Below are 15,587 nucleotides of genomic sequence, written 5' to 3'. Positions count from 1 at the left end.
AAGGTTTTTCACCGTGCGCGCACCCTGCGAATTCTTGAAGAAAAAAAAAAATATGTTTTTTTCACCCTTCGGGGTCCTTCTGGGACCCCCTGACAAAGGCTAGGGGGTCAGGAACTCTCTACCCTGCCCCCTTTTCATGTTCTCCACCTTTCTTTTTCACTGTCACACACCAAACACACAAAATGGCGGCCGACACTTCCTGATTTCGACCGATTCGAATGTTGACTGACATAAATCCACCAATCAGAATTACGCTCGCGCGCGCTTATAGATATTTATGTGCTTTTAACTGCAATTTTCTCAGGAACTACTGAACAGATTGACACCATATATGCAAAAGGCACATGCCTGACCTGAGGACTACCTCTTTGCCAAATTTCAAGTAATTCTGTTCAGCCGTTCGGGCTGTACCTTCGACTAAAGGTCCTATGGGAAAATGCATGGGGAAAACGCGTTTTGGGACCCCCCTTTTTTCTCAGCCCCCGCTTGACGAATCACCCCGAGACTTTCAGGGTAGGAGCTGAGCGCCCCATTAGTTTAGAAAATTTCGCGAGGATTCGTCAACCGGCGCCAAAGTTATTCAAAATAGAATTTTCAGATTTCCTATGGAAACACGGTCCTAACTATAACTATCTACTGGCGACCGCCAGTAGAATATATATATATATATATATATATATATACCAACTGAAAACGCCCAACAATTGAGGTGCCTCACAAAAGCGTGTTTCAAGCCTTCTTTAATGATAAGTTGCAGGGAAGACAGCTTTGCCCCCACAGCAGATTGCACCAAACAGGTTTCGGGCTTCACTGCCCTTGATCACTGGATTCTCAAAGAAGGCACAGCTGCAATGTCTCGCGCCGCACTCGCAGCTTCTAAATATAGTTCCGCCCAGTGGGCGTGACTCCCAGCAGCATTGTGGTCTAAGTAGTTCGATTATTTACAGTCCATAGTTGAATGCCACTGTGTCTTCCAAATTAATGTACCTGTAGTAGGTTGCATGTTGAGACTCAGACTGGGTCCCTGCTCATATCCTTCGTCATTAATGGCCACGCTATTCCTTAACGCTGCAAACGTTGCCTCGTTGGAGCCGTATTTCCACAGTGGGGCACCTCGCGACCCGAGCAGGGCCGCTATTAATTCCAACTGAAAACGCCCAACAATTGAGGTGCCTCACGAAAGCGTGTTTCAAGCCTTCTTTAATGATAAGTTGGAGGGAAGACAGCTTCGCCCCCACAGCAGATTGCACCAAACATGTTTCGGGCTTCACCGCCCTTGATCACTGGATTCTCAAAGAAGGCACAGCTGCAATGTCTCGCGCCGCACTCGCGGCTTCTAAATATAGTTCCGCCCAGTGGGCGTGCCTCCCAGCAGCATTGTGGTCTAAGTAGTTCGATTATTTACAGTCCATAGTTGAATGCCACTGTCTTCCAAATTATTGTACCTGTAGTAGGTTGCATGTTGAGACTCAGACTGGGTGCCTGCTCATATCCTTCGTCATTTATGGCCACGCTATTCCTTAACACTGCAAACGTTCCTTTGTCACGGGTCAATTCAAAGTTTGTGTTTACCATGTGATATAGTGCAAACGATTTGAGAATATATTATATTGCACTATATCACATGGTTTGCACTATATCACATGGTAAACACAAACTTTGAATTGACCCGTGACAAAGGAACTGCCGTTCCAAAACGCGTCGGGCAGTGTTTGCCATTGCTTGGATTTAAATAAAGCACGCTGAAAAAGACTTTGGGCTCGGCGCAATCTCTCATATTGGAAGATTGGGGTGTGTGAAATATATATATATCACAATTCATAGTATGGATTCAATATATTTTAACAGTTCTAAATTATATTTGCCCGTCCCATAATTTATCTTGTCTAACTTCTTTCCTTGATCATAACTAACCAGAGTTAGATTTGTTAGCATATAACATCCAATATTCTCCTCTTTTATTTACTCATTTCTCCCACTTCCCTCTCTTACTTTCAAGTTTTTTCTTCTTATATTATACTATATATGTAAAACCGTGGACAATTTCAGATCCATTATGTTGTATTACACTTTTTTTTAAACAATATATTTTATTGATTATACATGGTATATGCCGGGACATGTCCCGGAGGATACATTGTGATGGATATACATAACACCATATACATCTGTTTGTATTTTTGAGTAAGTCCCAAACATAACAATAACAACATTGCGCAGTTCTTTTCAAATCCCACCAAATTATAATCGAACCACTGAATATGTGGCAGGAAGCGATCACATGAAACCCTCAGTTGTATGGAGGCCAGTCGCATTCAGGGTTGTATTACACTTTTATTAATTTATATACCTTTAATTTTTCAATAAAGAATTGCGACAAAAAAAATAAAAAGTACACCGATGATTAAATGTTACAGTACCTTGGGTGAATTGGACCTTCAGATAATTGGACTCTTCTGTGTCAACAAGGCTATCCCCCTTCTCACAAACAACCATTTTGTTACTGAAAGTATGCAATGTGGCCAACACAAAACACGTCTCCTAGTAACTGGAAAATACACTAACCTAGCTGAGCTTGGGTTGCATCTGCCATCTGCACTAAGGCATTCTCCTTTTTGTTAAATAGGATCTTCACACGGTGCACATCACCATATACACCTGTGGAGAAACAAAAACACAAACATTTAATCGGTGCACTTGTATGCCGCTAACAATGTCAGTTCTAAAAATACATGCTGAAAACATGATTTGTTTTGAAAAAAGTCTAACTAATGTCACTGTGAACGATATGTAGATGTATCAATAGAGCGGCAAGTATAGAGTAATCTGTGCAGTACATACTTCAAATCTTCGTACATGATTGAAAAAAGTACTGCGCTTAATGTGCACAATGCACGTAGCATATGTATGCACATAGACTAACACTATTCTCACCATCAAGAAAGGAATATGTTGAGGCGGAATCAAAGACTGACAAAGGACTGTACATTAAGAGCTCAATTACAATGAATACACTTGGCCTCTAAATGGCTAATACTTTAGATTCAAAATAGGCAACCCATACAGGTATGTCTAATCCACCTTCATCACGAGTTTCCTAAATTTAGCTGGCTGCAGGACCGATATCAATTTTGCCCTACCCATGCTCAAACCCTTAAATTACCATATCCAGCTACCTTCTAGGCTTCTGTTCAGTGCTGCTTTTGCACTCCTGTTGTGTGCTTTTTCAGAATTGTTTTCCCACTTTTTTTAGGCCTCGCCTGACCCAGCGCATGCGCTGGTCTGGCGAGACTTATTGAGAGGGCTCCAAAAAGTGCTACCAGGCCAGCCTAGACCTACAGTGCATGTGCACTGCGGCACGCTTGACGCAAGTACTTTCACTTTCGGGGCCGCACGGCCGCTTTGATGTTTGATCGCGATCACTTTCGCGGCCACACGGCCGCTTGGCATAGCCAATAGGTCTCGCTTTTGGGACCTTATAAGTATTTAGTTATGCAACTGTTGCATGGCTAAACACTTATAAGGTCCCAAAGGCGAGACCTATTGGCTATGCCAATGCTTGTGCTGTAGTGCAGGCTAGTGTTTTTGATTTATTGCCAGAGGTGCCCTCTGTGGCCCAAAACAAGACTTCACATGAGTCACCTTTCTCAGCCAGGAACCAGATTTTCACCAGCGGTGCATTGCACAGCCAGAGCCTTGAACTTTTTGCCACATGTTGGATTTTCAACCAAGGTACTACAAGGGGACTTCTAAGCCATTTGCAGGTCTAAGCCCAAGGGTTGACAAGATAGGAATATCCCAGAGGCAGCGAGTTACATTTCTTTCCACCCAAGGTGTTCTGCAAATGACCTAATGTTTTTTGACCAAGGGCATCTTTTAGTGCCAACTGTGGGCCTGTGCCAAAGATCAAGTCAGTACTGTGCAACTGGAACCCCCCACCATATGGCAATTAAGTAGGGTGTGCTTTTTTCACATCACTATCAATATGCAACCAAAGAGCTTCACATTTCTTGCCTTTGGCATTATCACTTAGCAAAAATTCTGTAAATGGTCGCCACACAGAAAATATAACATTCATAGCCCATTGGACTGCAAACTATCATCTAGGTAACACAGTTGGGATGAGACTTTCTTTGATGCCTCACAAAGCACGAAATGAGAAATATTTGCATTTTAGTTCCTGTGCATCACAAAACATTGCACCACAATGGACTAAAAAGTCAATAGCATTCTTCATTTACTCTGAAGATTGTAAAGATGCTTGCAGCATACCATCTAACAAGTGGCAAGGATCTCTTACAGGGGAGAACGTCAGCTCAGGTATAGATTTTGACAGGTCATCGCACAACCTTTTCATATACGTAGCTGAATCACTGTAAATACAAACATAATCACTGCAATCTTTGCTGAACTTGGAAAGAACCTTTTTGCAGAGCATTCCAAGTGACACTGCGTTCCATGTTCTCCAGAAGTCTGGTGTCCTGTTTTCACAACTATCCCAGATGTTTAGTGATAGCACTCTTTTCACATATGCTTGTCACTATACCTTGCATTGAAGAAGCCTGAGGTGTTTGCAATTCACCTATCATCAATACTGACTCACTAGAAACTGGGGGCTGATGTATCAAGGGTGTTTACCCAGTCTCTGTGGGTAAATGTGATATTGGGAAAGATTCCAAAGCCATTTCACCTATCAGTGAAAGAATCCAACGCAGCCAAAATATCAAATATGATTTTGATATTTCCTGACTCTCTACAGTTTAGAAAATAATTAAACAAGACCTAAAGCATGCTTCTAAACCCTGTATCTTTAGACCAAAGACCACAAAACTGAAAAAAGCAAAATGAAGAAGAAACAATATTTTAGTGGCATCCCTAAACAACAAAAGTCTTTCTTGCTACTAGCTTGTATAACAAAGTTAAATTGTATAGGATCTTCAGGAAGAAAAAAATGACTTTCACTCCTTTTTCTTTCTTTGAATAGCATTATGTTTGTGGTTGTGCAGGTGTTTTTTCAGTGTTTATACGTTTTCACTGGTGGGGGCTATTTCTCGGTCAGTGGTGTTTTATCAGTTATTATAGGTTTAAACCTAAAACCGGACAGCCTAGGTATACGATATACTCATTTTGAAGTGACTTGCATGTAAACTAGATCTTCCAATTGTGTATACATCAATGACACTGGGTCTAGGGGAGAAGCACATGCACTTTAGCACTGGTTAGCAGTGGTAAAGTGCTCAGAGTCCTAAAGCCAGCAAAAAGAAGAAGCAAACAGGCAAAACATCTGGGTTAACACCACCCTAAGGCTGACCGGTATAACACGTGTCTCTCCCCCCCCCCAGCTGAAAATGGGGAGACCTGCTCAAATTTTCAGGAGTTCTTATCACCAAGGTGGAAAAACCTGTCTAGACCACCAGCATTGGCGTGCTATACACCTGGTCTGTGTCCCACACTGAAGTCCATACCCTGTTCGGAAACGGACCACCTCAACAGTTTTGGATTCTCACCTCATTTGCATGAGTTACCCGAGGGGTCTGTGGTCAGCCTGAATCAGGAAGTGAGTGCCAAACGTGTATGGCCCCAACTTTTTCGGTGGCCATACCATAGCAAAAGCTGCTCTTTCTATAGCACTCCACATTTCTTCCCTGGGGAGGAACCTCTTGGAGATGAAGGCTACAGGTTGTTCTTGGCCCTCCTCATTAAGTTGCAACATTACTTCCTCTACACCATGCTCCGAGGCACCTGTTTGAACAATGGACTCCTGGGAGAAGTCAGGGGCCTTGAGCACAGAAGTTGTGCAAATTGGCCTGCTTAAAGAAGTCAAACGCAGGTTGGCATGCCTCTGTCCAAATCAAATTTCTGGGCTGCTTCTTAGAAGTCAGCTCTGTCAAGGGGGCAACAATGGTGCTATATCCCTTGACAAACCTCCTGAAGTACCCAGTGAGGCCCAGAATGCTCCAACTTTACTCCTCCTCTTCTCCATCTGTCACCAACAACATGGTACGCTCCAACCTCTCAAAGTGAGGTTTGATGGGATTGATATGGAGCACAATGTGGGGTTGCCTAGGGACCTTTAAATCCACCTGGTAGGTGGGCTCACCCTTTCTCTCAATCGCCTCATAGGGCACAGTCCAACGGTCCTTGAGGGCCCTGGGCTCCACCAGTAACATCACCCACACTTTCTGCCCAGATGTCAACTCCACAGTGGTAGAATTTTGGTCATACCACTGCTTCATGAATCCTGGCTGGCTTCCAAGTTGTCAGAAGCTTGCTTCCACAACTAAGCCATTTGGCTTCTTCTGAAGGCCAGCATGTAGCTCACTACATCCTGGGGAATCTTCCTGGGAGCTTGCTCCCACCCCTCCTTCACTAAACTCAGAGGTCCTCTAATAGGGTGCCCATACAGAAGCTCAAATGGACTGAAGTCCACTCCCTTCTGTAGTACCTCCCTGTAGGCAAACAACAGGCATAGCAAAAGGATGTCTCACTTACTACTCAGGGCCTCAGGCGGGACTCTAAACATGCCCTTCAGGGTCTTGTGTCTCTCAGCAAGTCCATTTGTTTGTGGTGTTTGTGGATGGTAAGGAGTGGTGAACTCGTACGTTACCCCACACTCCTTCCACACTGACTGCATGTAAGCAGATGAAGTTTGTGCCCCTGTCAGACAACTTTCTTGGGGAAACTCATTTGGGTAAAAATCCTCATCAGGGCCTTTGCCACCGCAGGTGCAGTTGTGGTCTTCCGAATGATTGCCTCTGGGTACCCAGTGGCATGATTGACCAGAACCAGGATGAACCTGTTGCCTGAAGCAGTCTGGGGATCCATAAGCTCTACAATATCAATGCTTACCCAACCCAATGCCTACGCCAACGACAGACAAGGGATTCTCACTGGCCAGCCTGGTCACACAAGTCCTACAGAGTAGATAAGAGGAAGTCTTGATCCTAGGCTAATAGAAGTGGGTGACAAGCCTTGCAAAGGGTCTGGTTGTGGCCCAGGTGTCCTGCCAGGGAAATGTAATGAGCAGGTTCCAGTAGGAAGGCCATGAAGCACTGGGGTACCACCAGGGACCCGATTGTCCCATGCACATGAGCCTAAGGCGCACAGTAAAAAAGGTTGTCCTCCCAGTAAATGTGATGACTCCCAGAGGCATCACCTGCTGCTTAGGTTTCAGCCTGTTGTCTCATGCCCTCAAGGGTTGGACACACACTATGTGCCCTACATGAATCTCCCTTGGTGAGTTCTCCTACAGGCCATCCAGCAAGTGTAGGCAGGTCACCAAGGTTAGCAATTACCTCAGTGGATTCGGGGGGAGTTGGGGCGGGGGGGGAGGGGGCTGCCACCGCAGGTGCCCCATTCATCTCACTGGGAGTACATCCAGGGGCTGGTTTCCTACCCCCTCTGCCTCTCCTCTTAGCAGCTGGCTGGGCCATTTTTCCAGGCTCCAGCCCTTTTTGACTCTCATCCGGGTCAGATGCAGTCAGGTAACCCCAAACTCTCCACATAAACTCTAGTTTCTTCCAGGTAGTGTGCTCAAGGTCATTACCAAGTAAACAGTCCACAGGCATGTCAGGACTTACTGCAAATTTCAGTAGACCTGAAACCCCCCTCAAACAGAACAAGGGCCACTGGGTAGTGACCCTCTTTGTTGACCGCTACCACATCCTGGTGGAATGCATTGGCAATTACCTGCTCTGGGGACACCAGCTGACTTCTTACTATAGTTATGCTGGCACCCGTATCCCTCAGAGCCTCAAAACCTTGCCCATTGATGGTGACCCAATGCCTCAACTTAGTAGTATTAGAGGGCATATGGATCGTAGGAACAATCTCACTGTCACCCAGAGACACAAGGGTACCCCACTAAGCCCCCCCCCCCCCCAGTAACTGGGACAAACTTCACCAGCACTACACTAGTCACCCCTGGAATCTTTCCTCCAGTGACCACTTGGGATCCCCTTTGTAGTGTCCATTCTCAAAGCGCTCATAGCACTTGGACGTCTTGGGCTGCTGATTTTTGTCACAGTAGTTCTTCTAGTGGCCACACTGGGAATGAGGAACAGTTCCTTCCCCTGTGAGTTGTTTTGGTGGCCTTAGAAGAACTCTGTATTTATCTCCCCACTTTTTCTGTTGGGAAGCCTGACCACCCTCTTGGGAGTCCCACCCAGATACCTTCTTGGACACTCTGGTGCTGCAGATGTCTGCCGCCTCAGCAAGGGTCAGTCAACTTGCTATCAACCAGGTTCTGGTGCAACTCTGGAAAACAAATATAAAGCATGTGCTTCAAAATTAAGTTGCACATCCCTGAATAATCAACCTTGCTGCCCCTCACCCAGCCCTTAAGTGCCTTGCTTGCATAATCAAGGAAATCCACCCATTTGTGATGAGATCTTATGGCTGCCCCAAAATCAGAACCTATACCTCTCAGGGATCAGTCCAAACTTACTAAGATGGCCTTCATAGCAGTGTAGCTTGTCTGGTCCTCTACCTCTAGTGTAAGGAGTCTGTCTTTTCCCACTGTGGGCATATACAGCCATAGACTACCACCCCAGCACTCGTCTGGGACCTTGTGCACTCCGACCCACTTTATAGGCTGCAAATCACTTATCTAGGTCATTCCCCACTCCATAACTGGGCACCAAATCGCGTAGTTTACTGTTCGGTGTAGTTTTGCAGCCCGAAGAATTTTCTGGATTCACATACTGTGCATTTTTCCGCTATTGCAATGCTCCCTAGTTTAGTCCTTCTATCTTTGTTTTTTGTTCCTGGTGGGCGTCGACAGACCTCCATTTGGTGACCCCTGGTGACGTAGTCATGCTTCCTCCGGAAGCTCCCACCTTTGGTCATCATCTTCAGATTCTTTTTTTCCCTGGTATGCTGTTCCCTCCTTTCATCATCTTGGCGGAGGTGGGTGGGTCACTTGTGAGTCCAGAAAATTCTTCAAGCTGCTAAACTACACCAACAGGTAAGAAACTACAAGTTTAGCAATATGAATCTTTTCTGGATTCACATGCTGTGCATTGACTTTATAGCGGTTTGTTACTTCTGTGGTGGTTCGATTGAAGATAAGCATTGATTGGTAAACAGGTCTTGTATGTACTTTTGCCCTTCCTTGTTCATCTATATATCTACACAATAGCATCATGTGAAGGTGTGTACAGATTACCACGTTGCTGCCATACAAATGTCTTGTAATGGTGTATTTGGTAGAAAAGCAATGTGTAGTGATGACAGAACACAGGCGTCTTGGGTAAGTTCTGTTTATTTAAGCATAGAAGGTATGATCCTACAGACTGTGCGCAATATGCGTGCAAGCACGGCGCTGTCCCATGTAAAACTGTGCTTAACTGTCATTACCAACTATCAACTCACAGGACGGCTCGCGCGCCAATGGGCAGCGCGAGACAACCCATGGAATGTCCAGGCGCGAAAGGACAGCACACTACATATATCTCTTTCCCTTAGAGGAAGAAACAGGAGATAAAGGAAGGAAGGAGCGAGAGAGAAAAAGGGAGAGAGAGAAAAGAAGAGAGAGAGAGAGAGTGTAGGAAAACACTACCTGAACCTAGCAGGCAGTCGGACATCTCTGCCACTCCTTCTGGGAAAAACAAGAGGGTTATTAACATCCAAATCACTGTCTTGCACCAGAGGGATGCATTGCGACAGTATCAAAGCATTGGGTGGGTCTATCACAAACCTTGTCATTGACTTTAACAATCTTGTTCATGTTCCACCAATTCTATTGATTGACACCAACAGCACTGCCACAGATTTTATCAATACAAACAGGCTCACTGAACTTGGAGTCACCTTTCCTTACAAAACCTTGTTTCTTTATGCTCGTGGGCAGGGGGCTTAAATTTGAACCACTTAGACATTCATGCTGGTCTAAAATCAGAGCAGGCATCCCTCCCATTGTGTAATTCGAAAGGAGAAACGTCAGTGGATGTGTGCAGCGTGGTTCTGTAGAACCACAGCATGGTTTTTACAGCCATAGGTATAACCTTGTTATGAGATATAGCCCACCGTATACCGTCCCCAATGACGGTTAAGTCTCTCTGCTAGCCCATTAGTTTGAGGATGATAGAGAGTGGTTGATTGAAGATTCTCTGAGGAATTCTTCAACATCGGCAGATATAAACTGCATACCGTTGTCAGAAATAACAGTCTTGGGAAATTCCTCCCGCATGAAAACCTCCTGCATGAAGTCTAGGATTTCTTTGGAGTCAACTTTGGCTACAAATTTGACTTCCGGCCATTTTGAGTAATAGTCAACTAAGACTATGGCGAATCGAGTCTGATGGGGGGGAAGGTATGGAAGGAGCCCAATACGTCAATGCCCAGTTTTTCCCAGGGATTGTCAGGAAGAGGAATGGGTGTGAGGGGCGGGTTAGAGACGCGTAGGGTCTTGTCACTACCAGCACAAATGGTACAAGCTTGGACCAAGGCATCAATGTATCCGTCCATTTGGGGCCACCAGAAGTATTCACGTACTCTGCGTTTGGTGAGTGTGGCACCCAGATGTCCTTCGTGAGCTTTGGTCAAGAGGGTTTTTCTGAGCTCAAAAGGAGGTACAATCTTTTCTCGCCTGAAGATAATCCCATCTTCAACAGTTAATTCATCACATATTTTTACATAAGTTTGTACATAAACGTTTAAGCGCTTCTCTTTAGGCCAACCTTCGGCAATGTATTTTTTTTTTAACACATTTCAATGTCTCATTACTGTGCATAGCGATACCAACGGGGATGATGGAAGGAGCGCTTGAGCAAATCAAACACTCACCCCCAGTCAACTGATCTGGGTTTAATCCATCACCGTTCTTTAGCCCACTCCACCACCCCAGTTCAGACATGGCCATATGCAAATCAGTCCAGCCCGAACTGCCATGCCATGTCTTCCCTGGACCGGAAACGAGCATCCTGGGACCGGTTTCGGGTTCATAACCCTCATCAACCAGGCTATCTTGAATCCAGTGGCAAAGTGAGCAAGGGACCCACGTCTGGGCATACCCTGCCAACTTAGGGCGAACACAGCAATACCAAAGGGGATGATGGACGGATCATTACTGTGCATGGCAGCATTCCACTCATTTTCACTTCTGGAACAAATGTGTTGTAGTTCTACAGGAGCAACTATACAGTCCTCATGTTCATCATCCTATTGGGTTTAATGCTAACCTCTGGCATATTGGGAATGGGAGGCAAGCGTGAAAGAGCATCATCACATACATTCTTCCCACATGGGATGTGTACAATGTCAAAATGGAATTGGAAGAGCTTAGATGCAAGTCTGGCTATGCGTGGCGTGGTGTTGCGATAACTTGTGTTCCCTAGGATGGCTACTAGAGGTTTGTGGTCAGTTTGTAGGGTGAAATTCCTGCCCCATAGGTAACATTTGAATTTTTCAATGGCCCACCAACATGCAAGCAGTTCTTTTTCGATGACTGAGTAGTGTGATTCTGTGTCTTAGTACCCTAGATGCAAACCCTATTGTGTTCTTGGGTGCCCATCTGCTGGGTCAGGACAGCACCAAGACCGTAACAGCTGGCATGGACAGTTAATGTGCAATGTACTGATGGGTTAAAAGGTTTCAACGCCTCGACCTTGTGGAGTTGTGCTTTTAGCTAATCAAAAGCGATTCTACATTCATCATCCCATGCAAAAACAGAGTCCTGCTTAAACAAGTTGGAAATGGGGCATACGTTCGTGACAATCTGGAATGAAACGAGAATAGAACTCAGTCAATCCTAGCAAGGACTTCACTCCTGTTTTGTCATTGGGAGGAGATGCGTCCAAAATGGCTTGAACCAAACTTGGTTTGGGTGTTACACCTGCAAAGACAACCCATGGAATGTTCACGTGCAAGGGATGCGCGAAGATAGCACACCACAAAATGGCTACTCCCTTCTTCCTAATATAATGAGCTCCAGGTGCTGAATGCAGTCTTTCACATTCGTTTTTCTGGCACAACTGAATAGTTTGTGCTATCCATCCTGCAATTATGTTTTTGGTTACTGATCTTCCAAGAAAACTGTTTGCAAATTAGACGAATAGCAGTTTCATGTTCCGGTCTGGTTTTGTCCTTTCAATGTAATAAATTACAGCCTGTGTTGCGTCTAATGTGTGTTGTGTCCTTTGTGTGTGTCTTTGGATCTTGGAAAAAACTTGGTATGAATACTCTGATTAATGTGAAATTACGAGATATCTTTTGGCATGAACGGAGGGTTGGTTCTCATGACAATTCGATCTTTGTGCACTTGAAAATATGGTTCTTGTAACAAGAGTGCCTGCAATTCACTCACCCTGTGCAGAGAAGTTATTGCTACTAGAAATGCAGTTTTTAGTGTGAGCTTTTGAATTGTTACATTGTGTAAAGGTTCAAAGGGTGTCTTTATCAAGTCTGTAAGCAATACATTCAATTTCCACGTGGATGCAGGTACCTTTACAATTAGTTTTTCGTCCCCTTGGAACCTCTATTACCGGTGCTATGAAGAGACGCCGCTCCTTGTGTAAGCCACTATTGCTGCTAACTGTACTTTTAAAGATGAATATGTCAGCTTGCAACAGAGAAGAGGTGTTAAACATTTTAGCACAGTTTTTTATCTTGTATTCTTTAATAGTCCTTCAAGACACCATAGGGAGTATCTTTTCCATTTAGTTGTTGGCTTCCTTTGCTGTTTTAGGACAGGCATTGTTTTCTCCGGTACTGTTAGATGTCCGAATTCCAAGTCCTCAGGAGCCAAGCTGCCAGGATCAAAGACTCTGGTTATGGGTGTAGCACCCTTCCTTCCTTCCACTGACAAAAGATCTTGTCTGTTTGGTAGTATGTGCATTTTCCGCTATGCAAATTCTATTAGCTCCGAGAACCAGGACTGTCTTGCCCATTGCGGGCAATTAGTATTAGCGTCATCCTGCCGATTTTGCATTTGTGGATCACCCTGTGTAACAGTAGTATTGGGGGACAAGCATACACAAATTTTCCTAACCAGTCTTTAGACACAGCATTCCCTAGGGAACGATGGTATGGTTGTCTGGAGGCAAAGCTTTGACATTTTGAGTCCAGTGGTGTATTGGACAGATCTATTTCTGGAGTTCCCCATTCTTGAAAAATGCTCCAGTACTGTTTAGTTCAGTCCCATTTGTAGCAGTATGACGCTTGTTAGCAGTGTCTGTCCATCTCGACATGGTCTTTCCCTGGCAAGTGAACTGCTAAGATTTCCATTTTCCTTTGATTTGTCCATTTCCATAGCTCTTGTGCTAATCTCTACAGGGGCACGGATGGGGTTCCTCTGTTTGTTGATGTAAAACATGGTGGCAGTATCGTTCATCTGTATCAATACTGTTTACCCCTAAAGTTCTTTCTGAAATGGCTAGGGGCACCGTTTATAGTTGCAGGACGTTGATATATTGTACTGCATCCTGATCCTTCCAAACTCCTCACTCCTCACACTGAGTTTGTCCATGTGAGCTCCCCATCCCATATGTGAGGCATCTATTCTAATTGTCACCGTTGGAGTTGGTTGTGCAAATGCTCTCCCTTGTGTTACATGTGACCTGTTGCACCATGCTATCTCCTCTTCTACCTGGTGTGTGACAACTACTAGACCTTCCCAACTCCTTTTTTCCTGTAACCATTGTTTTGCAACCATGCTTGTATTTGTTTCATGGAGTCTCACGTATGGGATCAAAGGGATGCAGGAAACCATTATTCCCAGAAACTTCCCCACTGTCAGAGCTTGCCCTTCCAGTAAAACTGAGTTTCCTTCAATAGAGAACCGGTTTTCTTCTCGCTGGGATACACTTTCCCTTGGAATTAGTTGATCCTTGCCCCCATAAACATCTTATCTTCTGGTTTTGGAGAGGACTTCTCCATATTTATTGAGAACCCCATAGTGTATAGTGTTCTCATTACTAGCTGTATGTGCTCTTTGCACTTCTTGTGTGAGTTTGTCCTTACCAGTCACTCGTCTAGGTAGGGATAGACGTGTATGCTTTGTCTTCATAGGCTTGCTCCGATTGCTGCTAGGTACTTTGTGAATACCCTTGGTGCCGATTTTATTACAAAGGCCAGCACTTTGAACTGGCAGAAAATGTGGTCTACTACAAACCAGAGGTATTTGTGTTTTGCAATCACTGGGATGTACAAGTAGGCGTCCTTCAAGCCTATTGTTGCACTGTAATTCCCTTTTGCAATTGTGGTATAACATCCTGTAGGGTGGTCATCTTGAATTTTTGAGTTCTTATAAATTTGTTTATAAACCTTAGGACCAGAATTGCCTGAAGTGTTAGGTCTACCTTTGGGATTAGGAAATAGGTAGATTAGTTTCCCTTGTTGATTGCTAATCTTGGTACTATTTCTAAAGCATCCTTTCCAACAATTGCTCTACCTCTGAGTAGATGGAATGTTTCCTCCCTTGAATGGACCTTTCTTCTTGGTCCCCTGGATGGAGAAGTCTTGCTTAGTTCGATGCACTATCCATATTGTATTATGCTTAGATTTCATTTGTCTGGTGTGATCTTCCTCCACTCCTGAAGGGAGTTTTATTATTCTGCCTCCTACTGGTGCGTGTGGGAGTTCTTGGTCCTTGATTTTTCCACTCACTGATGTGGTTTGTTAGTGCTTGACAAGTGTGGGTAAGTCACTTATTTGAGGCAGTTGATCCTCCCCTCTATGGTTGTCCTCTCCTGCGTGTTTGTCAACTAAAGGCCTGCCTTCCTAGATGGCATTGCCAACTCTGCTGGGGTTGGGCGGATTGACTGATACCTTTGTACATTTGGTGGGATGCCCTGATTGGAAGCTGCCCCTTCCTGTGGGCCTTCATGTAGGTACTGCCCTCCTTCGCAAATTTCCTCTGAACTGCAGCGCTCCCATTGATTTAGCAGTCTCATTTGCTATCGCAATCTGGTTTAGGGTTTCGTCGACTGCGCTCCAAACAGCTGTTCTCCACTGAATAGGGCATTAATAATCTTCGCTTGAACCTCAGGCTTGATTCACAAAATTCTGATCCAGAAGTGGCAGTGTAGGGTGACGAAGCAAAGCAAAACCAAAGGAGATGATGGACGGAGTGTTGAACAATGCAAGCACCCCAGTAAACTGATCTGGGTTTAATCCATCATCAGTCTTTAGCTCACTCCGCCACCCCAGTTCAGACATGGCCATATGCAAATCAGTCTGACCCTGTGCCTCATGGGAACAGTCCAACCCGAACTGCCAAGCCATGTATTCCCTGGACCGGAAGCAAGCATCCTGGGACCGGTTTCTGGCTAATCAGCCGTCACCAGCCAGGCTAGCTTGAATCCAGTGGCAAAGTGAGCAAGGGACCCACGTCTGGGCATACCCTGCCAAATTAGGGCGACGCCCATTATTTTTTGGGGCTGGATGCATCCGCTGCGCCTAGTGCAGACTTCAGGCATGTGTTTTTTATGTTCTTGACAACTTCCAAAAGGGTAGCTGCTCATTTCCGGTATTGTTCTTGGAGAGGTTTCATTAGTTATGCCATCTCCTCCCAGTGCTGGTAAACATGGTGATTTAGTAGGGCGTTTGAGTTTGCCTAGTTCCACTGGTTCGCTGTGCTGCTTTCAAAT

At 44.9% G+C, this 15,587-nt stretch overlaps 1 protein-coding gene across 5 annotated transcripts in view; it reads right to left on the bottom strand.

Moving 5' to 3' along the window:
• Positions 1–15,587, bottom strand: part of PTBP3 (polypyrimidine tract binding protein 3) — a 683,480-nt gene that overhangs the window by 49,157 nt on the left and 618,736 nt on the right. For all 5 annotated transcript variants that reach the window (XM_085641272.1, XM_085641268.1, XM_085641270.1 and 2 more), the window contains one exon: positions 2,566–2,658. In XM_085641272.1, the coding sequence (XP_085497398.1) occupies positions 2,566–2,658 (93 nt within the window). The remainder of the gene's footprint in view (positions 1–2,565; positions 2,659–15,587) is intronic.

Source organism: Triturus cristatus, chromosome 2_2, assembly GCF_964204655.1.
Source record: "Triturus cristatus chromosome 2_2, aTriCri1.1, whole genome shotgun sequence".
Lineage (NCBI taxonomy): Eukaryota > Metazoa > Chordata > Amphibia > Caudata > Salamandridae > Triturus > Triturus cristatus.
Note: the sequence above shows the minus strand (reverse complement) of the source record. Positions and strands in the feature narration are given on the sequence as shown.